The sequence below is a fragment of the Larus michahellis genome, chromosome 6 (assembly GCF_964199755.1).
Source record: "Larus michahellis chromosome 6, bLarMic1.1, whole genome shotgun sequence".
Taxonomy (NCBI): Eukaryota; Metazoa; Chordata; class Aves; order Charadriiformes; family Laridae; genus Larus; species Larus michahellis.
In genome coordinates, this window is record NC_133901.1 from 54,831,399 (window position 1) to 54,855,243 (window position 23,845).

The 23,845-nt window shown below is 36.5% G+C and overlaps 1 protein-coding gene across 3 annotated transcripts in view; it reads left to right on the plus strand.

Annotated features, from left to right (window-relative positions):
* HECTD2 (HECT domain E3 ubiquitin protein ligase 2) overlaps positions 1-23,845 on the plus strand; it is a 42,129-nt gene that overhangs the window by 13,456 nt on the left and 4,828 nt on the right. Inside the window, exons 4-20 of one of the 3 annotated variants that reach the window (XM_074591344.1) lie at positions 147-249; positions 1,143-1,232; positions 1,831-1,895; positions 2,952-2,997; positions 4,109-4,218; positions 5,634-5,782; positions 7,333-7,456; positions 9,622-9,718; positions 10,589-10,696; positions 13,357-13,489; positions 17,218-17,306; positions 18,390-18,548; positions 19,015-19,089; positions 20,039-20,126; positions 20,371-20,477; positions 21,681-21,796; positions 22,429-22,572. In XM_074591344.1, coding sequence (XP_074447445.1) covers positions 147-249; positions 1,143-1,232; positions 1,831-1,895; positions 2,952-2,997; positions 4,109-4,218; positions 5,634-5,782; positions 7,333-7,456; positions 9,622-9,718; positions 10,589-10,696; positions 13,357-13,489; positions 17,218-17,306; positions 18,390-18,548; positions 19,015-19,089; positions 20,039-20,126; positions 20,371-20,477; positions 21,681-21,796; positions 22,429-22,572 — 1,803 coding nt within the window. Of the gene's footprint in view, positions 1-146; positions 250-1,142; positions 1,233-1,830; positions 1,896-2,951; positions 2,998-4,108; positions 4,219-5,633; positions 5,783-7,332; positions 7,457-9,621; positions 9,719-10,588; positions 10,697-13,356; positions 13,490-17,217; positions 17,307-18,389; positions 18,549-19,014; positions 19,090-20,038; positions 20,127-20,370; positions 20,478-21,680; positions 21,797-22,428; positions 22,573-23,845 lie in introns of those variants that run through there. The other 2 variants (XR_012587545.1, XR_012587544.1) reach the window with 2 other exon arrangements.

Consider the following 23,845-nt stretch of genomic DNA (forward strand, 5'->3'; position numbering starts at 1 on the left):
ATGTTAGAAAGATACTGATATTGTACTTGTCTGTCTTCTAAGTGTGCTGAGTGAGGAAAGCTTAAGAGTTACAACACAGTCTAAAGACTAAGTGTTTGGGAAGGTTGAACCCTTGTGTTATCCATATTTTAATATATTCTTTCTAGGGATGATGTGGAAAATGCTAAGTCATCAGGAGATTGGAAAGCTGTACATGATTTTTATTCTACAACATTTGATTCTTTCCTGGAAATAAATGCTGCATTTAAGGTATAAAATAACTTATAATACTCTTTCATACTTACAGTGCTTTGTATCTTCGAAGTGTTCACAAAAACATCAGTTAAAGGCTTGCAGCTGGTTACTCAAGGCCACTAAGATCATTTTGTCATGATCACACCTGCCTCTGGTAGACAATCTGTTAGTGCACTGATTTATAGGTTCCAGTTTAAGTAACTAAAATTCCAGTATGTAGTTCATTTTGTGACAATATGACTGTGTAGATACTTTCTACAGAAACTACAGTTTAATAACGTGCAAGCTAATGCAGAGGCCCAGGCAAATCTGGAAACAAATTCCCTGTCCCTAAAAAAATGTATCATATGGGCTCAAGTAGTATAGCTGTTCTTGTGTTGTGATGGCATACTCAGTTTTCCTTGGGAAAGATCATATTTGTGCTTGAAAACTTTCTGAATTCGTGCTAAATTAATATTGCCTGCCTATTACAGGGCAAAATGCGTTTATGATGTTTAATACGGACTGTAGGGCCCGCACCTAGACAAAATAACCTGTGACTTTTAGTTACTTAACAAATATTGAATGCTTACGATTTTGTTGCTTTTGTCTGATGATGGATCAACAACAAAGATGAAAGATGAAAATAGTTGTAATTTACTATTTGAAGTCCTCTTACGTTTTAAAAATAGAATGACAAGATAAGAGTTACATGAATATTACCAGTGTGTAGGATTACTATTGTTTAGCTTTGTCTTTCACTTACTAATAAAAGCAACTTAGATTCTTATGTTTTGATAAGGAAAATAAATAGTTATTTCTGTATGTGTTTTGTTTAAACTTGCTGTTAAACTTTTATTTTTCAAAGATGGCTAAAATATTGAAAACATTTCAAAACCAAAATGCTTTGTGTACTATCTAACTTACAGAAAGATACCAATTCTCCATTTAATACCATTGAGGACTCTGGAATCAATGCAAAATTTGTGAATGTTGTCTATGATGCCTTATTAAATACTGTAAGTAGAAGAAAAGAATTCATGTTTTAAAACATTGTAACAATTATTTCAGCAAAGAAATATGCTAAGAAGCAAATTATACCATAACTTTTTCTCAGATAGGCACGATTTCTGAAGAATCTCTCAAAACATATTTAAAGTGGTCTCATGAGAATTGCCATAGAATCATGAAAACTGCTCTAATAAAAGAGGAGGAAACTTTTGCTACTAGTAATGCACAGTTTATACTGCGGTAGATCTCAAAGACCACTTGCAAGATATGACGTGACTGTGATGGGACACTTCATGGTGGGAAATAAGGAAAATGTGAGGATGGGGGTAGCAAAAAGTAGGTACTGTGTCTAGTAAAAAAAGGACGGGAATAATTCAGAAGTTCTATTTACAGGTTTTGTTTAAAGCGTTGAAAGCCACCGTTGGCACTATCCAGGCCTCAACTGATAGTCTGTGAGGAAAGATACTTAGGAGCTCAGCATCATAACACAAGGATTTCTTAGATGGCTTGAATCACAAGCAAAACAAACTTGCTTGTTTATACAATTTCTTGTATAGACTATGTATAATTACATCAGATATGATTTTTCCTCTCCCTTTTCCATAGCCTCAAGATGTTCAGAAGTCAGTCCTAAAAGGAATAATTAATGGTCTGCTACAAGAATGGAAAGGGTAATTATAACAAATGTTTGCATTAGCGATGTGCCAGCACTTACAGCTGATAGAGGTTTTGTCTTTATTGTTTTGCCAAAGAAATAAAATGTTCCGATACAATTTATTTGATTCGTAAGGACTTGTCTCCTTTTGGCTGACAAACCTGCTGAAATGTATCTTGAACTCTGTCAGCTGACATCGAACCTCTGAGAGGCAGCCCCAGCCATACATTCCCCCACAAAATGGCAGCTGCTTGTTGCCAGGCCAGTCTTTTGGGCATCTGAACTGTGAGATGAATTAAGGAATTTATCTAGAGTAAAACATATTCTTCCTGCCCTCCCCCAAACAGCAACTAGGATGTTTTAACCTAGATAATTCCTTGATCTGAAGTTTATTTCACAACACTGTTCACATGTGGCAAGAGCATAGAGCGGGCAGTGCAGGACGCAGAAAGGGATAGCCTAAAGGCAGGAGGTCTGGAGATGACAAGACAACATTTCAGCAAGAAGTAATAGAAGTGAGAATGCATAGCTTGATCCACAAAAAGATATAGCAAGTGGCAGCATGTTGTTGTGACTCACCTGTGACCCAGCCCTTGGCTATTCCTTTCTCCACCTTACACTACCTTTTCTTTGCTGTTGCTGCATGTGCATTTGTGGTTCTGTAAAAGCCTTGAAGCAGATGAACAGCAAGAAGTCCAGAGGCTGACGTGATAGAAGTGTGTGGAGAATTCTGGCAGGAAATATTAAAGATGGGGCAAATAAACTCTTCTGTGGTGTCACCCGAGATAGACAACAGCATGGACTTCCCTCTTACTCTTCAATTCGGAGTTTTTGGTTTGCCTTCTCTCATGTTATGCCACAAAAGACAGATGCTAAAATAGCCTACTGCCTTTAGAGAGTAGTTGGAATCTTTGAGTGTCCTTTTCAGTTTCTGAGAAGGGTAAAGATCCTTAAATATGGTATTCTACGCGTTTTGGCAAAGCAAAGTTAAATTGTAGGGTGCATGATTTCATGACTCTTAGTGTGTGCATATGATGTATACATATGGTTCTGCTTATTATTTCATTCAAAGGCCGCGAACAAAAGATGATCTTAGAGCATACTGTATACTTTTACAGGTAAGAAAAATACAGTATTTTTATTAAGTATATGTCTGCTTAACTTATAATCTATAAACCAGTATACTATGCAAACAAGATACTTTGTATAGCTGAGATACTTCACATTTAATTTCCTGTTATAAGAGTGTTTTAAAATATGGAAGAAGTGTAGGGTATGCATGACGGGAATGGGAGCTTAATGGAAGACAGCTGATGGGCAAAGGTTGCATAGATTAAAACTATGAGCTAACAGTTAGACATGTAATTGTTTCCTATTGTTCTGTGAGTTGAAAGAACAAATGTTTTAGCAGGTTATTTGTTCTTATTTCTTCCTTATTCCCAGACTTGCTTTATTGGTATGCTGTAACTCTGATCTTTCCAGAAAGTTTCAATATATGCGCTTCTTTATATTGCTGTAACTTTCTCCAGTGTTGCATTTTACTCAGCAGACTCTCTCCAGTCTATCTGACTGGCAAGGTTGTCTGATTTCTGTCTGTTTTAACCTATCACCTTTGCTACTATAGTTGACTTGCATTTGTAGCAAATTTCCCATTTAAATTTTGCCAGTGTAGATGAAACCTCTCCTTGTGTGGAGAGGTGTTAGCTGTTATTTGAGAAGATCAGATGGTAATTTAATTTTCTGAGACAATAGTTTTCTTCTCTGGGGTGGTATACTAGCTGTGAATTATAAGGAATATATCCTGCTGAAAAGTGGGAATGTCTGAGCTTATACGTAAGATGGAAAATAAGTTGGGATTGATGTGCGGGAAGACAGGAGCTATGAGAATCCTCATAACCGAGATGGAAAGCACATCACTCAGAGGAGTGTAATTTATGTGCTACACAGTAAATGATAATCCAGACAAATATATTGAGTACTGCCTTTATTACCGGTGGGCTTTCTTTTCAAAAACAAAATCATACTTTTACAATATGGAAGTTATGTATTTTTTATTTGACTAGAAGTTGCAAATCATTTTTTTTCATAGGTTTACCACTGTCACAGCAATTTTGTGAATTCCTTTCCTGCGTAATTGTATCGGCAACAACAAACATAAGAAAAAATCCTAATGACTTTTTTCCCTTTTTGCAGTTTATTAACCTAACACATTTTTTTAATCTTTTTCAGAATCCTCAATTTAGTAACACTTCTACTTATGTCATCTATGCTCACTTGCTAAGACAGATAGCAGCCTTAACAGAAGCTGACCATCATTTCCTAGTGCACTGGTCTAAAAAGTAAAAAAAATAAAAAAATAAAATTAAAAATTCCATTTTTAGGATTACAATTGTTATTGTATTTCCATTGATGTTGACTGTTTTATAAATTATATGAAAGTTAATTTAATTACCTAAAGAGGTTGTTTTTGTTGTTTTCAAAGTACATTTGGACATAGTCCACTAAGCGATACTGATTTATAGATGCAAACAGTATATAATGTATAAATATTAATATCTTTACGCAAAAAAGCCTGAATTGCAAAATAACTTATGTAAGTGATTTTTCTATAACAGATGCAAAATAACTTATGTATGTAAAGTTTTTAGATACATGCTTAAATGGTATTATTAATACAAACATATTTATGATCTTTGTTTAAATGAAGGTTTATCTTGCATCATTTGCAAAAGATGCTGTGACTTTGCTGTAGCGTACAAAAACTGCAAATGAAATCAAGTCCCTGCTTCATAGTGTAATAGAGGTGGTGAGAGACCGTAGTTAGGGCATTAGATTTTTAATTAATTGAAATAACTCTAGTAGCCCCTCACTAATAAAGTCATATGGGGGTGACTGCCCAGAAAGTGGCTTTTAAGTTGGTCTGCACGTTGCCTTCCTTATAATGACTATGCAAAAAGTTCAGTCTGGGGTAAAAAAAAGTTTGAATGTCCCCATTCACAATTCCCCTATCTCCTAGGGAATCTGTTAACAAAGGATTTTGTTCTCTGCAAGAATGGGAATTATATTTCCCTCACCCCATCCTGTAATATGTCTAAATTTGCTTAGAATTCTGGTATATATAATTTCATTTGAATCAGCGTTTACGAATAAGGTTTACCCTCTTGGTTAAAGGATGCAATAGGCCTATTGACGTTTTTGTTCTTTAAATACGTATTAGAAATCTAATCCATTACATAGCAGAGCTCTTAATTAGAAAAAGATGCTTTACTATATCTACACATATATGCGTATTGTTGTGATATTATGGAAGTGGTGCAGCACATAATTTAAAATGTGCACTTGTCACAAGTGCATAAAGTATTTTCCGCTCTGTATTCAATAGGACCAAGGACCTTAAAATAAAAAAATCATAATTACTCAGTAACAAAATTGTGGCGTAAAACAGCTAAGGATTTTTGTTTTCTTTTAGATTACTAAAAGTCAAGAACAAGTAATGATTCTATGGCTTTCTTTATTTTTTAAATCACAGATTTTAAAAAGCATAGTTGCATTAAAAAGCATAGGTGCACTGAAGAGCATTGCAGTGTGCCAATATTTAAAAGCATGCTTCTTCAAACACTGTGTTTGGAATTTTGTTTTTATGTATAGGACAAAAGCATGTGTTTTTTTTTTAAAAATAACATTGAAATCTGATAATATAAACTCTAGCGTGGACAGGGATCACATGAGAGTAACTGCAGCATATTTGTTTTAGGATTTCACAGAAGAGGTTCAAGCAGCTGGTGGACAGGTTACTGCAATTTATTTCTTTACGCCTGTTTCCTGCAAAACCTGAAGAGTTTCCCCCTATGGTGAAATGTACCTGGTGGATTCCATCAGCAACCAAAGTCCTGGCTTTATTTAGTAGGTATTTTTCTTGAACTGTGTATGTACGTGTATGTATATATATGTACCTTTGTGTGTGTGTATATATATACGTATGGGGGAGTAGTTTATACTTCCCCTCTTCTGGGGGAGACTGAAAGTGATGGTGGCACAGTATGAATTACAATAAAATGCAAAAAAGTGGTAAGCAACAAAAAACATCTTCTATTGGCAAGTCTTCATACTTGCTTTCCAGTAGAGGATAGTTGCTATGCATTATTTTCCCGTAACAACAACTGAAGATCATTCAAACAAAAATCCACAGATGTAATCAATGGTTAAGGATTCCCTTACATTTATAAAAAAAATTGTTTTAAATGTGTAATTGCCAGAATTTCTTTTGTAACTAGTTTACTCCCACAGAAGCATTCAGCATCTAAGAGAAGTTAGGCAATGCATATGCCTCTTGGGTCCAAAACTACAGCTTAAAAGAAGTAAATCCCTGTCCAGTTCAACATAGGGCGCAGCAAATTTGACCGTTACAAATGCAAACACCTCCTCCACTCAGCTCCAGTAGCTTAGCGATTAGAGCATTTGCTATGGAAAATGGGAGGCTTAAGGTCGGTCCCTTTTCTTGAGGGGTAAATCCCTTTTTCCTCCCTTAAGAGAAAATGAAACCAACGAGTGAAAACTAATATTGGAATGAGGATGTTTTCATGTCACCATCAACTTAAAACTTTTAAGTAAAAGCATTCTGCACAGTCCTGCCTGTCCACATCAACAGTTTAGACACATAAGCTCAACTGTGTCTAAAACCAAGATGTGTGTTGTCTAGTCATTTGTGAAAGAGTTGCCAACTCTTTAATTCTGGGAAAAGGGATAAGTAGTAATTCAAAATACACTACTTTCTGTCTGACTGATCAAAATTAAATTATGTTTAAGTGCAAACAGAGAAAACTTATTAGCTCTTTGGCATTATATGAACATTACATAATGAGATCGGCAGCTTATACATGAATTGGTTTTCTTCATTTGGTCAAGTACTTAATATTTGTACTGGTCGTTCTAAATGGTATATTAGTTACCTGAGGAAACAGGCGTATCTTTGCATACTGTGTTTGTGCCCCTACCTTGCCATCCCTTTTGCAAACAGGTATCAAACTCAAAGAGAGAATTGTTAACTGGAAAGCACATAGATGTTATATCCGTAGCTGTGTTTGAAATTAAATGAAGGTGTTTAAGAATTCCTTCTATCAACCTGTTTTTTCATTGATTTCAGCAGAACTTCCCATTCTTTATCCATGAAACCTTACTTAGTGTATGTCATTAAACGGGCCAGAGTCAAATGGAGGTTCTCTTATCATAAATGGGATTTATCATAAACTAGGGATTTACTGTTTTCTACAACAATTAATCTGTTGTTGTATGGTGTTATGTTATAGCTCAAATTCTGCAACTAAGACTGAGACAAAGTTATTAGTAGCTGATTTGGCTTAAAGTTTCTGAAGTCACTGGAGCTCTGGATGCCTAGAACACAGATGTGCCGAATCCAGGCAGTATTTTAAAAGACTTTGGTGTTTTCTTTGTAGATGCTGCAAATAGTCTGAACAGCCCTTCTATTATTTCATATACGGATTTCTATAATTCTACACTTGATCATATTGATCTTATGGAAGAATATCATAACTGGCAATGTTATGGAAATTCTCACAGGTAAGAGGAATAATTGATTGTTTCTTATTAAGTAGTATTTCAAAGCACCACATGTATGCTATGTATATCTATCTTAAATACAGTGTATATATGGTATACATACCTTTTATATGTGTATATGTAGCCACATTAAGTACTGTATTTTATTGGAAAATCATAGTATAGCTACTACTTGCTATACTTACTACTGCACGGATGCAAGATTGACTGTAATAAAACTCATTCTGCCTTTGCAAACTGGAGAAAAGATGTAAAATACAGATGATAGTAATATGAGTTTATTATTTACTGTCATAGACTTCTAAGACTTGGACTGTAGTAAGACTTCTGTCTTACTACAAATGTATTTTAACCTACAGTACATTCATAGAAAGGCGTGTTGTGTGCATACTTGCCACTTAATGATGAAAATTTATCTAATTACCTGTAGATATGTGGTTCAGATCATATTTGTTCCATTGAAATCAATTGTACTATTTCTGTTACACGAAAATAAACACACAAGTTAAATCTTTACAAAGCTTGCAAAGGTATTTCTCCTCTTGAGAGGCAGACATTAGTGTGACTTAGAAAGATCTAGAGAAACACTGATTTCATTTCTCTGCTAAAGTTTAAAATCTTATTAATGTTCTCTTAATAAAAATGTTATTTTTATAGCTGTCTCTTACAGCATATCAGCATGTATCACTCAGTCTTTACAGCTTGAATCATAAGGTCAAAATTTCCCGATATTTCAAGACTTTTCAGTGAGCTGATTTAAGACATCAGCCATCCAAATGTAGCTTTTTGTTTATTGCGTGTGCAATTTTCCTTGCCTTTAGCAGCAGTTGAGGAAAACTTGGAGAGCATAATTTGCTCCACCAAAGCAGGTTTTTTAGGCTAGGCTGCTGTCTGATACCTGATACTCTGCTTGGGAGGGAAGAAAAAAAAAACTAAAGCAAAGCACACTATCGAACTCCATGATTCACGAGAGCAATAAATGTACAGTAGGCTTTGCATAGTCTCAGTCAAAGCATTGGAATCTGAATACTGCTGAGCTTCAAAAAAAATTTATTTTTTTCTTTTTGCATTGACACCATCTGGCTGTTTTGGCACCCACATCCAAGCTTATAAAAGGGCTGTGAGATTTCCACCTGCTCCAGTTCTCTTCAGTTAGTTGGGACACTGGGAATCAATATATATCAACACAAAGTTTTCTTGATACATAACTTCTGTAGTTGAAGTGCAGACTAGCTCTATTATTCTCAAAGTTTAATTCTTTTACTCTGTTACAACCATGCATTTTTCCAATTTTACATCTCTTAACTCTGTATTGTTCCAGTTAAAAAACCAAAATAATAAAAACCCCACAACAACCCCAAAGAATCACAATCAAGACTATATGCTTAGAACTAAGGAGGCCAAGTAGGAGCAAGTCCTGGTTTACCTTCCATATGAAATATTTTGAAATACATAATTCTTCAAACTAAGTCGACATTCCTTGGTAAAACACTTTGGATTAGGATTTCCAGGAGACCAAGTGAGAATATTTTTCCTCATTTTCCTCTCTTTCTTAAAGACGTTAGAATCCAGAGCTTCTCACAGGCAGGATTCAGGGTGTACATGCAGTCTGGATTGAAGATGTGCGCATAGAGTCTCAAGCTCTGGTGATGCATGAGTTACATCAACAAAAAATTTACCAGAAGAGCCAGTAACTAAAAAATCTTTTACCTTGATGATTTCTGAAGTATTTCAAAATTATTTGATTGCAGTGGCTGTGATGTGGTATTTTAGAAGTCTTAAACACTTGTAACCCTGGGTTAAATCTGACGGATCTGTGCTAAAATGAGTTCCTTTGAAAATCAGTTCTGCAGCAAATATGCCAAACCAGAAATATTTCTACTGTGCACCGAAGAATGCTGCACTGAGATAGCTGTTTTTCTTATATTTAATGGATAAGTATTATTACTAATTACAATTACTAATTACAATAACAGTTTGTTGTACTTAATTGAGTATCTATGTATACAATGCAAAAATAACCCAGCAGCTATTTGCAAATTACTATTAGTGGAGGGAAGGTAGTTACTGAATGATAATGCAAAGATTCATTCCTGTATTCTTAAAAAGAAAATAATATGCTAGATGCTGAAAAGGATATATTTTGTCGTCTTTTCTCTTGGTAGGTTTTCTTTCTGTCAATACCCATTTATTATTTCTATAGCAGCAAAAAAAGTTATTATTCAAAGGGACTCAGAACAACAGATGATAAGTATTGCACGGGTAAGTCATTTAGTGATAAATATTTGTATGTCATCCATTGGTATCTTATAAGTTCTTGTTAAATTGATACTACAAACAGCCTTTCATCACAACTTTTAGTATTTCGGACTACCCTGAAAAAGAACTTGAGCCATTTTACTATTACTAGTCTAAAAATGTCCATGCTGGATTCTCTCAATATTTTTTTATTTTTATGTGCTTAGTTTCAGGATACTTAGCGTTACGGAGAATGAGTTACAGTAATTTGTCTTTTTGTCTTTTTTGAGAAACCAGCATAATGCGCTAGCATGTTAAATTAGAAAGATAATTAAGGAATAAAAATTCCAGGAGAATTTTGGGAAGATGTGTTGTCACGGAAGACCAAGATGCAACTGCATGCTCACAAATCACAAAAGAGGTACTGCTTCTGGGCAGCCTCTTCTGTTTTGAAAGGGGCTTTGTCTGCCTCCTTCAGTGGTAATTCTCTCCAGGTGCTAGGCGATGCTGGTTTCCACAGTGCTCAGGGTGGCAGCACCGCCACCTGTCCATTCCTGTCTTACTGGATGTGTCTTGGGAATAGCTAAGTAAAGCACATGCCGCTCTCCCGAATCTTCTGGGTATGTTTTTAACTACTGGGGAGTTTAAAAGGTTGCTGCGCAATTGTCACCACCTTGTTAAACTTCCTGATAAATTAGTTCAAATATCGTGTAAATGCTGTCTACGGTAGAAAAGAAATTGCTCTCCATCTCTTAGAAGATACTGAAGCAGCTATCATATTAGGGTAATGTCATTAATGCAAGATACTAAGGACTTTTTACATTTAACAAGTGTGGCACTTGGTTTTTTAAATGAAGATATTGCATTTATGATGTTTCTTTTTGATTCAAATAGCAAAGCCTTGTGGATAAAGTCTCTCGCAGACAGAAACCTGACATGAATATGTTGTTCCTAAATGTGAAAGTGAGGAGGACGCACCTTGTTAGTGATTCACTTGATGAGGTAACAAAAAATTTAATTAAATGGTGTATTGCTGCAGAATAGCTACTGCACTTAGATTTCAGTTTGATAAGTCATATTTAAATCTTTTGCACAAAGAGATTGGTAATATAACTGTATAATACTAAAAGAACTAATACTAAAAAGAACTGAATTGCTGTCACGATAGCAGTGCTGCAGAATAGTTTGGGTTAGACCTTCTGAACTTCGTTTTCCATCCTCATGCAGCTCCATAGCTAAGCCCATAAAAAACATATATGTTTGCATGTCACGCATGCAAATTGTGTTTGCAATTTTTGTCTTAAGAATACAGTGCATAATTATCAGGTTATGTAGGACTTAGTTCCATGGTAGGAGCATGAATAGTACGTGACTAATCACTAATGAGTTTGTTCTGTTCTAATTCTTGGAATATTTTTATTCTTTTCCTTCACTAACTTCTCTATCCTATAAGAATTATTTTAGGCTTTCTCTTCTTAAATTCATAGAATGGTGTGGGTTGGAAGGAACCTTTAAAGACCATCTAGTTCCAACTCCCCTGCCCTGGGCAGGGACACCTCCCACTAGACCAGGCTGCTCAAAGCCCCATCCAGCCTGGTCTTGAACACCCCCAGGGATGGGGCATCCACAATGTCCCTGGGCAACCTGTTCCAGTGCCTCACCACCCTTACTGTAAAGAATTTCCTCCTGATATCCAATCTAAATCTACCCTCTTTCAGTCTGAAATCGTTGCCCTGTGTGCTATCATTACACTCCCTGATAAAGAGTCCCTCCCCATCCTTCCTGTAGGCCCCCTTTAGGTACTGGAAGGCTGCCGTAAGGTCTCCCCAGAGCTTTCTGGGCTGCAAGCGCACATTGCCGGCTCATGTTGAGCTTCTCATCCACCAGCACCCCCAAGTCCTTTTCAGGGCTGCTCTCAAGCCATTCTCCGCCCAACCTATATTTGTGCATGGGATTGCCATGACCCAGGTGCGGGACCTTACACTTCGCCTGGTTGAACTTCACGAGGTTTGCACAGGCCCACCTCTCAGGCCTGTCCGGTTCCCTCTGGATGGCATCCCTTCCCTCCAGCATGTCGACTGCGCCACACAGCTTGGTGTTGTCCGCAAACTTGCTGAGGGTGCACTCAATCCCACTGTCCATGTCACTGACAAAGATGTTAAACAGCACTGGTCCCAGAGTTCTTATCTTGATTTTAACTAATTCCTCCCATTCTTGAATGTGTTTTGGTTTTTTTTAGACTTTTTTAGAAAGGAAACAGATGTGTCCATTAAAGTAGGCAATTTTTCAGTATCCACTGAACCTCGCTAATTAACATTATTTAATGAAATCTAGTTCCCTCCTCTTTCATAGAATTATAGAATGTGTTGGGTTGGAAGGGACCTTTAAAGGTCATCTAGTCCACCCCTCCTGCAGTAAGCAGGGGCATCTTTAACATATTTCTCAACACTAAAACCAGCCTGTGGTGAAAACAATACCAAACAAACTGATTACTCATGTTCAGAAAACATAAGTTTAAACTCTTTTTTTGCTAGATGAAAGCTTATCTATCATGGCCTTCTCTCCTAAGATAGAAGAAATGAGTGGTAATGCTGCTTTCTCTCAGGCACTGTAGGGTTGGTTTGTTTTGGGTTTTTTTTACTGCACTGAAGTAACCAAGAGCAACTTCAAGACTTCTGATAGCCAAAATATTCTCCTATTTCTTTCTTATGTTTTTTTTCTGCCCATCTCAGGGAGGAATAAGAATACATTATATTATCTGTATTCTTAAAAGTGTGGGGAATTGAAGGTGGAGGAAAGATTTATTATTTGTATTTCGAATTTAAGAAAACCATTTGCAAAGGAAAATCACTGCAGCTAATAAAAAGTTTTTGTTAAATAATACAAATATCTATAGTTATAAAATTTGTGCAACGGGAATTTACTTGAGCAGCTAACAACACAGAAATTATTTTCACATGCATCTCCCTGACTGGTTTAAATACTTTCTCTGGAGCTTGCCAGTAATTAATGATTTAAAGAAAAATTGTATAGGGACTTAATCTGAAAGATCACTGCTAAGCGTGAAAGGCTGTAATCTAATTCTTTGCAGATCTTTTGCATACCTGGATGAAATGCTGTCTCTTAGGACAAAGGAAGAAAAAGAGCTTGTTACCATTGTCTAAAAAATTTTACAAAACATCTGATATTTGCTGGCAGGTATCTTATGCTGAACAGAACAGTGTCCAAATATTGAAAACTTTAGCTACCTCCTTATTTCTAAATATCTCCAAAGTATGTGTAACTTTTTTTTAATCTACCATTTCTTCCTGGCAGAATATTTTCTGTGTAGGTAAAAAAATTACATAGATCCAAAGTATTCCAGACTCAACTCATTGTATCTAGTAGCTTATTAAAAGTCTGTTTGCACATCACTTAACTTTTCAAGCCGAGCGAGTGGCACCATGTGCAAGGTACTTGATGATGTCAGGAAGTGATGACCGTCTTGCTTCTGCAATTCAAACATTGTCTTGATATACTTTTGACCTATTAGTAGGAGATAATGCAAATTACTAGCTTAAACAAAGCAAAAGCGGTGGAGGCAGAGAGGTGTCCTCTATGGCTAGAGGTAGTGATAATACGTTAAATCTCTCTTTTCTTCTTCCCTACCTATTTTGCTACAGCTAGCAAGGAAGAGGGCAGATCTGAAAAAGAAGTTGAAAGTTACATTTGTAGGGGAAGCTGGTCTTGATATGGGTGGCCTGACAAAAGAATGGTTTCTTCTTCTGATTCGCCAGATTTTTCACCCAGATTATGGTGAGTACTCATAAACGTTCTCAAATACAATGTGAAAATTTGTTCATTTTAAATTATCAAGAGAGTGATGCATAAGAATTCTTCATTAATCCAGTATTAGGCAGACCAGTTACTAATTGATGTAAAAACAAAAGTAGGCAAGTTAGAATTGTATATAGATGAGAAGAAGCTGTGGCACAGAGGAAGGTAGAAGAGAGTGGGAAGTACTTGAAGAGCTTTGAAGATCTTGGCTTTTGACAAGGAGGTGGAAGCATTGCTGAAAAACGGAGATTTTGCTTCAGTGGTATGCCAAAATTAGAGTGTGAACGAATCTCTGATCAATGGAAAAGTTTAGAATTAATATTAGGATTCAGCTTTTTAAGACTTTAGCCATGCTAAATCTTGTTCCTGAAACAGGAGGCGCAGTGTTTATGGTTTGTTAGTATCCCTGGGCTAGTGAGCATATTGGATATGAAGCAGGAGGATTCAAGACTGGCAGGAGACTTTCCTTGAAGTTCTTGCTGTTGTATCTCTGTGGTGTTACAGTGTTTCCATCCTTATCCAGAGAAAGGATCTTGATTTACCTCTGGGCAAATGGGAGAAGGCTATCAACTATTCTATGGAGTAGGGCAAGGATAATTTAAATCTGTTATAACTCAAATGGAATCAGACCTTTGAAAGGGTTGTTTCCATTTCTCTTCTGAGTAGAAAACTCCTGAGAATTTTCTATCATCACTTATGAATTGCTAGACCTAGCTAGAACAAGCTAAGAAGAATAAGCAAAAGCTATGCAAGCCATTGAAACACTGACACTTGTCTGCCCTTGGAAATTTTCTAGAATTCACACAAGAATATGTTTGCATTCGTATATTTGGATTTAAGAATACATTTCTTCCATTTAGCTTAATATGTTGTTTGGTTGCAATTGGAATATGATATTCCTGTTCCAAAATAGGAAGAGATATATAGCAGCCTCTGAAGTAGATGGTTTAGCAAATACTCAAGTGGCGATAAGGCCAAATGTATTTGTTTGTCACCTGCCATCCTTGCCTCTTTCTTCTCGTGCTGCATTTTCTGTTTTTACACTGCTCCCGGCTGTCTTCATATTGCTAGTTTAGGGAGTCTTCCTGGTTTTCATAAGTAGCTACGGTTGGGTGCTGGTACTGTGCTCATTTCTGGCAAACGGCTGACTCTGGCCTGCAAATGGTTTCCATTTGCACAGGTAGTTGCACTGATATAGATAGATAGATAGTCTGCAAATTCTAGCACTATCACTGTGATTAGTATAGGTATAAGTTAGTTCTTACTTGAGTTTCTGTCATCATATGTTCTGTTTGGGGTATCTGTCTGGCCAGTATTCTTAAGTGGTCTGAGATGCTCTCAGGAGAGCAAGGTCCTTCAGTGAGATGCAGAGACCGTATAGGCAGATGTGAGACTCAGTGAAATAGCCTGCCTCTGCTGTTACCAGGACCTGTGAGCTTATAATGATATTTGCAGGCCCGAGGTGGGGAAAAAAAGGAAGAGTTTTTGAGATTGGAAGACGTGAACGAGCATATTTGCTTTACATTGCTGTAGATGGATCTGCATGACTTTTTTCCCTGCTCTGATGTTTCTCAAATGAGTCAGCTTTTCTCAGCTGTGCATGGATATAGTACTGATGTTATAATAGGTTAAAGTGTTCCCAGGCTGGCTCTTAAATTAGAAACACTGATTTCCAGGGACTTCAGCATAACACCTGCTAGTTGTTGGTAGAATGCAAGAGCTTGTCTGTCTTTGCCTGGAAGTGTTCTTGTCCCTTAAACATGTGGTCCTCTGTTGTTTATCAGTCTCCTTCTGAAGGTCCAGAGTTTTAAGTCATAAATATCTCCTCAAATTTGCTGAGATCCTTATTTGCAAATTTGCTGACATCCTTATTTGCCTATAGCCCTTTTTCTAGTAAAAAGGGGTCTGTGTGGAGAGATGACATTTGGTGATAACAACCTTAATAGGAAACAATTTATCCTGGAGAAAGTGTTCTGTAAGTTTGACAGCTCTGTTAGTAAAAAAAATTGTGTTGTCAGCAGAGCTTGGTAACTGATGAGTTTGGAAACATTTGCGAGTAATCTTTTTTCACCATCTCTGGCAGGCTTCCACGCTTTAAAGTGTAAATTCTTTCATTGATATAACTATCAGCAAAGCGTGGGAGGAGTTCAGAAATGTTCTTGTCCCTTGGAAAGGGACTGTATACTCTGCTGTCTTTAATGTTTAAGTTACAAATAACACGTCAGAAGCTTGAAAGGAAAAAAATAAGAAAACATCACTGTTAATACCCTTTCTAGGTTAGCTTATCCTGCAGACTTAACCCCTGAAATTAAAGAGCTCCCAGTTAACTCAGTTGTCTGCCCTTCTGTGTGCATTACGATGCTTTCTTCGTTTCAGTGCAGACAATTAATAAATGGGATTTGAGACCTATTTTGTTTCAGCATCACTGCCATTTTTCAGTACATGAACCTTGCTCTGCCTTACATGCAACTCTTCTGTTGCTTCTGGTAAAGGCACTGTCTAAATCTTTAGTGATGAACACCTTTTTGAGCTAAAGTTCAAAAAATAAAGTTAGATTGTTAGAAGAGTCGGGGGGGGAAAATATGAAGGCAGAGTTTTACCTATAAATTTTCACAGGAACTAGATCTCCCTGAGACATCAGTTGGATTTTTGTTGTTTGTTTGGGTTGTGTTTTTTTTTCTAATCCAAAGGAGTTTGATTTTTTTCATTAAAATATTGTTTTTCGCCAACTTGATCTTCAAGCATAGATGCAGTAAGCTATTGCATACAAGATGTCTTTAGAACTATTCGGTGCTTTGGTTTGTACACTGAATGTGGAAACAATAATAAACTGTCAGCCCATTCAAGCCCAACAAATTAAAACCAGTCATCACATTTCATGCAATTTACTTCTGTATTGCCGGAGTTAATTTCACTGTTTGTGCACGCTGAAGTAGAGTGTAAGTGTCGTGCTTCTCTGAGCACTACTTCCTAGGCATCTTAAAGCCGTTACGTGGTATCATTACATAATTTTTTACTTTCTATCACTCTTTAAAACAGAATGATCCATATCTGACGCAAATAGCAGTCAAACTGGTCTATCGTCATGATTTCAGTAGGATCTAGCTTGCCTTTTAGACCAGTGAGTGGCTTTTTTAGGGTGTTTGTGTTTGGGGAGTTTCTTAACTTCTCTGCAATTTTTTTGACAGAAAATATCAAACATACTCCTTTGCTGCTAGTGTGTGTATAAGATAAATCTTTTACAGCTTTCTATTCTAAGAAGGAAAAGCTTATGGTATTTGTATTATGAGATTCACGCCAGTGTTTTTAAAGATTGTCATCTGCTATTGACCCAGGAAGGGAGGAAAAAAATGTGTTGGCATTGCAGCAAGAACTTTTTTTGGTTAGACAATTAACGTTTCTGGCTGTACAGACGATGAAGTACAGAGACAGTGCAAACTATCCACGACTGGAGGCACTGAAAAACACATTCCACCAGCACCCAATGGGGCTGGTGGGCTTGGGCCTGCTTTGGGCTTGGCGCTTGGTGGTCCTTGCCCAAGCCCCGGCAGCCTCCTGCTGTGGGGAGAAGACGGGGCTGAGAACAAGCGTGGAGATACAGGCACTCCTAGGAGCACTTTTAAGGGTACATACGTGAGAAAGATGAGGGGTTTTTATGACTTTATTGAAGCTCAGGCTCTGTAAAGACCACCGTTCCTGTTCTGCAGGCATGTTCACCTACCACAAGGACTCGCACTGCCATTGGTTCAGCAGCTTTAAGTGCGATAACTATTCTGAATTCCGCTTGGTTGGAGCTGTATCCTTTCATGTCTGCTAGACGGTGCTAAACGAGCAGCCATTCATTGAGCTGGTGTGGGGGTGAAATAAGGCATTGATTAAAGCTCATTCAGATGTTGTATATACGAGTGTGTTCCATTTTAAATGCATAAAATAGGCATTCAAGCAAGCGAACTAAAAATAAGAAGAAAATGGTGGTATGTGGCACATTTTGCAGTCAGAGAACGCTAGAATTAAGATTAAACATACAACTTTTTGTGTTTAAGTTGCAATTTTTTAGGTACTTCCACCTCCGAGCTTCATTCAGTAAACATAAATAAGCCTGTATGCATTAATACTTCACTTAAGTCCCTGCTGATCAGTATGTGGCTTCTTTTTTTTAACTGAATGGAACCACATGCTATTTTGAGCATAAGTTTATTTCCTAGGTTTTCTGTTGTGCTCATTTATTAAGTCCTCAGGCAAATGATTCATGATAACATATGCTTATAACGCCACTAAGACGGGATGATTTCCCCATTTTACCGATTGCAGTTGGACCAGGTGATCGTTGTAAGTTTCTTCCAACTGAACTCTTCTATTCTAGTGAGAAGCTGAATTGTGAATTGGATTCTTCTAATTTTCAGTATAATTTCAAATTTGTTTCATGAGATACATTTAAATGTGCTAGCTGATGAGCTTTAGTGCCAGCGCACGTTTGTCTTTGTGCTTTTAAATTTATTTAAAAGAAAAATGGCTATATTGAGATCTCGCTAGAATTTTTGGATTAAAAAATAGATATCTACAGTTCTCTTTAAAAACCTTTTTCATAACAATACTTTGGAACAATTTATTCTAGAAATGCTTATATAAAATATTATGATGAAGATACTCAAGCTTTCTTTAAATGTGCATCATTTAGCCATTTTAACTACTATCTAGTTGTAATACAAAACTGCATTTGAAATTGTCAGTCCAAAAAAGTTAAACAATTTCCATTCCTTCTGTTTAGTATGTATTAGACTATGCTGAGTAAAACCTTAAACTATTTCTTCCAAGTTACTTAAAATATTGACTTTAATAAGGATGTGTGGGGTTTGCCCTTAACGTTTGATGTGTACAGCTTATGGGACTTGCTGTATATAACAGCATCACCTTGGATATTCGTTTTCCACCCTGCTGTTACAAGAAATTATTGAGTCCTCCTATTGTTCCCTGTGATCATAACACACTTGTAGGCATTTGTGATGTCACGTTAGATGACCTGTTTCAGATTATGCCCGTAAGTATCATGTTTTTTAAGAGGCTAAATCACTGATTTAAAACCTGTTTTGTTTATATTTAATGCTTGAATTATAAACTCTTTGGAAACAGCCTTTTTTTCTGCACAGGCTGGTAAAGTCTCCTTTTCTTCTGTTGAAAACAGAAATTCTCCATGTTTTCTAGCATAGCAGAATTTTTGTTGATCTACTTGAAGTTAGAATACCAAAATCCGATATGAGCATTCTAGACATGTTTTCTGTAGTAAGAAGAAAAATGTAAGAGTTTCTACTGAAATAAAAATAAATAAATATATATATATACACACACACACATTAATTAAGCAGTGAGTTTTAATTTGTGTATGCATTTTGAATATACAGCTTTTTCCAAGATACTTTCTGTATAAAGTAATGATTCTGGCACGTCCTTGAAAGTACCACGCTTAGTTTTGTAGATTTACTAAAGAGTTTTTACTCATGTTGTAGGAATTGGCCCATGGACTAAGTGAACTTCTAGCCTATGAAGGCAATGTCGAAGAGGATTTTTACTCAACCTTTCAGGTCATTAAGTACACAATTATAAGTGATTCTCAAACTCGTTCGGTAATTTTTACCAGTGTTTCTGCAGTGGAGTGGCCTGCTGCTGTGTGATTGCTGATTGTTCGGAATATGAGTGCATGGGCATTAAAACTTGCTTCAAGAACCTTGTCTGGTCCTGGGGTCTCGGGGCACACAGAGGCTGGCTCCCTTACAGGGCTTTAAGCTGTTGTCCCCTGGCACAGTGTAGGTGGACCTGGGTACTGACTGCCAGCTCTTTGCTTGCTCTGACACCATCACCTTGCAATCGGTGACCTGGTTTGTGGAATTCATCTGGCTGCAAAACAATCCCTTTTCTGTCCAATCCAGATGCCAGTCAAAGCTTACTCTGGTTCTTTTGTACGCTTTGTCCAGGAAATCTCACTTGAACAATAGCCTGACCTGCATGTCTAACTGCTTCGTCAATCAAGAAAGCCTTTTTCGTTTATTCATTGTTTTAGAACACTTACTAGTTAATAAAATTTCACACTGTTTTATGGATGTGCATTGGACTAGTATTGACCTTTTTTTCCTCAGCTTTGAATTACGTTATTGTCAGACTGTGTAAGAATTTTTGTAAAGTGGGTACTTTAGAGTTCCTAGGCGATCTACAGTGGAACAAATACCTTCTTAATTGTATTTGATGCTCCTAAATTGTTCTTTTGTATGAAAAGCTCTGTGACTCGAGAGCCTGCAGGTCAGTTCAATATGCCACGGTGTAATAGGGTCAATTTTTCTACTTAGAATAGCAATTTCTTGAGCAATTTGTTGAAAATTGTAATATTTAACTTTTAAAAACCCCACAACCCTCAGAATTACAGCATGTGCTAGAGAGAGACATGGGAAATACATGAAATAATAAATACAAGCTTTGTAATTTGTGAGTATGTGAATGTATTTTCCAGTACTGACTTTGACTCCTCTTCTTCTCCAGGTTTTTCAGGAAGAATTTGGTGTTATAAAATCTTACAACTTAAAGCCAAATGGAGATAAAATTCCAGTCACAAATCAGAATAGGAAAGGTACTTCAATCCATATTAACTACACAGATTTGGCAGATTGAAGTTTGTCCTTTTTTTCCTTCTTATAAGCCAAGGTTTTCTTTAACAAAGTGTGAAAATTAGATTTACTGTAGTCCTTTCTGGTATGCCTACCAATTTAATAGTATCTAAAATGAAATGCATTCATTTTCCTTAATTCGGTACAATTTGAGAGAGTACAACAAATGATTATTCAAAACAAAATAAAATGGTTTTCTTTTTTTAGAATATGTGCAGCTCTATGTTGATTTTCTTCTCAACAAATCAATCTACAAACAATTTGCAGCTTTCTATTATGGATTTCACAGTGTCTGTGCTTCATATGCATTACTGGTAAGAATAAAATGAAACATAACCCTTCGCTTCCGGTTCAAATGTGTGACAATGACTTATCTAAATTAAACAAATTACACTGGATGATTTTAGGATTTGTGAGTAATCTTGATTGATCAATGGAGTCGATTAATCCAATATAAGGAGAAGAAATTAAGCAGGTAATCAACTGTTACCTGTAGTGTTCCATTGAAAAACAGATAAATGAAGCTCCACGAATTAGCTTTATCGTATGGATTCACAGGCACTTCAGGGGCTCTTGTGTCAGCGTTTACAAGGATTCTCTGTATTCCCTATGTTTATGAGCAGCAGAGCAACTCTGTCTGTGTGCTCTTGAGTGACTCTGAAAACACCTATTACTTTTTGCAGGAGGAACACTCAGTGTGGTTGAGATTAAACATTCTTCCATGTTCAGTCCTGTTAGGCTGTTGGAATGCCTCTTGTAATTTGCATCATCCCTTATGCAGTAAGAAGAGAAAGAAGAGGCAATTACAATTTGCATGAGATTTTCTTCATTCCTGTGAAATTAGCCAAGTATGACACACTTGCAGCAAAGTGAGATGTGACTAACTGCAGGGAAGGTTCTGGAAGGAGAATGAAAATCCATTGAAATGCCGTGACATACTTTCATGCAATTTAATGATACAGTAAATGAATAAGTAGATTCTGCAGGTCTAAGTTTAGTCGTTGTTAAATGTGGTTTATTGTTATGTGTATTGCTTTGCGCAGCAGTGTGTACAACTGAGAGTGAAGTTCTGTCAGTCAGTGCTACTCATCAACCGACACTGGGCCTTTTCAGTGTAAATGAAATGGAAGTTGCAAACACAATTGGGATCAAGACCCTCCCTTTGAATTCCATATGTACAAACTTAATTTTCTTCCCAACCCATTTGTAATATTAATCAAATGATGAGCAAGTCAGTGTAATAAATCTAAGAATGGAAAAGAAGTGAGGAACAAAAGAAATATGCTAAAATATAATGTTATCTACTATTTTGCTTTTTAATATATACAGTAGTAAGAGATTTTTCAAAGTAATGAGGAATTCATTTTCATATAAAACAGGATGTATCGAAGTTATAGTCTTTTACTGAATGATACTGTTCATTTTTCTATAATGCCAAAAGAAAATTTTAATCTGAACCTAGTAGCATCATTCTCATCTTTAAAAAAAATAAATATTTTATCCTTAATTTCTGGTAGCTGCTTCGTCCAGAAGAGGTCGAAATTCTTGTCTGTGGCAGTCCTGAACTGGATATGTCCGCTTTACAGCGAAGTACCCAATATGAGGGCTACCAAAAAACTGATCTTACTATACGGTAGGCTTAATTTTTTTCATTCTAATTACTGAGTTTAAAAACATCATAAAATGGTAGACTGTTGGGAATAATCTTTTTCAAGGATAATCTGAGAATGACTGATGTTTTAAAAACTTATTTGGAAATAAGACAAAGACGCTATTAAATTATCTGTAGGTAGGAAGAGTGAGATCCTTAATGGCATAACGTATTGCTGAATACTTTTAAAAGGTTATGATTAGACTGAAATGGAGATAATTTAATAAGAGTACCTTCAAATCCTACATAGTGAAATCTGAGTCTTTATTTTTATTATCCAATCTTCTAAAAATGCTTTTTCTCTTCCAATTCTATTTGATACTAAGGACATCTATCTTAGTGAGTAGAGGCATTTATATTTTTGTAGAAAAGTGGGTTTGGGCATCCTTTGACAAGACATCATTCCAAATTTCATAAAACATTGTACTTGTCAATTCCTTAGGAATTTATTTAGCCTTGCATATTAGGATACTACTGATGTCCTATATATTACATTAATGAAATTCCAGTAACTAACATTTATCATGTAGTACTTGCAGTTGTATTATCCTCTTACTGTTTTGTCATGATATTTCATCTCACACCATTTTCTTCTCCCTCTGCCCCGAACATAGATACTTTTGGGATGTAGTACTTGGATTTTCTCTTGACCTTCAAAAGAAGCTGCTACACTTTGCTACAGGAAGTGATAGAGTACCTGTGGGAGGAATGGCTGACTTGAATTTCAAGATTTCAAAGAGTGAAACATCCACTAATTGGTAAGTAGTTTTCTGGATTTTTAAAAATTTATTTCCTGAGAGCCCTTATTGCTCTTGAATGTCTTTTTGAAGACAATCAAACTAATATAGAAGGAAGAAACTGTATGGACTCCTTTAGTTTGTCTTCAAAGTGTTATTGATTGCATAAATTTTGCAGGTGACCATCTAATACAAAATTGATTCTCCAGTCAATGTTTACATTTGAGGCTGGAAATTCTTTATTTATAGAGATTCCTTACATGTTTTCGATTCAAATAAATTATTTGTTTAATTGGTCCTAACATGACAGCTGAGCTAATGATAATATACAGTGAATCAGCATGAATTGTTCTGAATTTTTTGAGTCTGTCATTATGTATAGCAGCCACTTCAGTTGCAAAAAAATGCCTGCATTCTTTCTTGATGGTCTAAAGAATTTTAACACGTATGGCTGGAGAAGTTGTAGCATTCCTTTAGGGTCTCTGGTGAGTAAGTGTATGTCTGATACAGAGGTTGCTCAGAAGAAATAGGAACAAAGCAGCCTTGTAATTTCATTGTGATGATTAAATTGTTCATGCTAAGTTCTTATGTTTCTGGTAGTGTTTTATTTTGTATTGAACTGACTTGAGAAATTCCACATACTTTCCAGCTAGTATTTTCCTTCTCAAGATTGGAGGAAGTCAGTTTAAATAATTTGGAACGCTGTATAGGAAAGCTTACTGGTCTGCAGCTCACTGCTAAGTAGTAATTGCTGATAAGCAGCAATTACTGGCTTTATGTAAATTTCTCAAACATTTAAGGTAATCAAAATACTTAAATGGAACTATAATTTTAAAGTCAACATTTTGTTAAGTTTTCTGTGGAGAGCTGAATTAAATGCATAAACATAATAAATCCTGATTTTGGTTTTTAAATCGGGTTTCTCTCATTACTGTGGTATTTCTACGATCTGCTGGATCAAGCAGTGGCTGGATGGGCGGTCGCAAAGAGTGGTGGTCAATGGAGTTAAATCCAGCTGGCGGCCGGTCACAAGTGGTGTCCCTCAGGGCTCAGTGTTGGGACCATTTCTGTTTAACGTCTTTATTGACGACCTTGATAAGGACATAGAGTGTATCATCAGCAAGTTTGCAGATGACAGGAAGCTAAGCGGGAGTGTTGATCTGCATGAGGATAGGGAGGCTCTACAGAGAGACTTGGATAGATTGGACTGATGGGCCAATGCTAACGGTATGAGCTTCAACAAGGCCAAGTGCCGGGTCCTGCACTTGGGCCACAACAACCCCATGCATCGCTA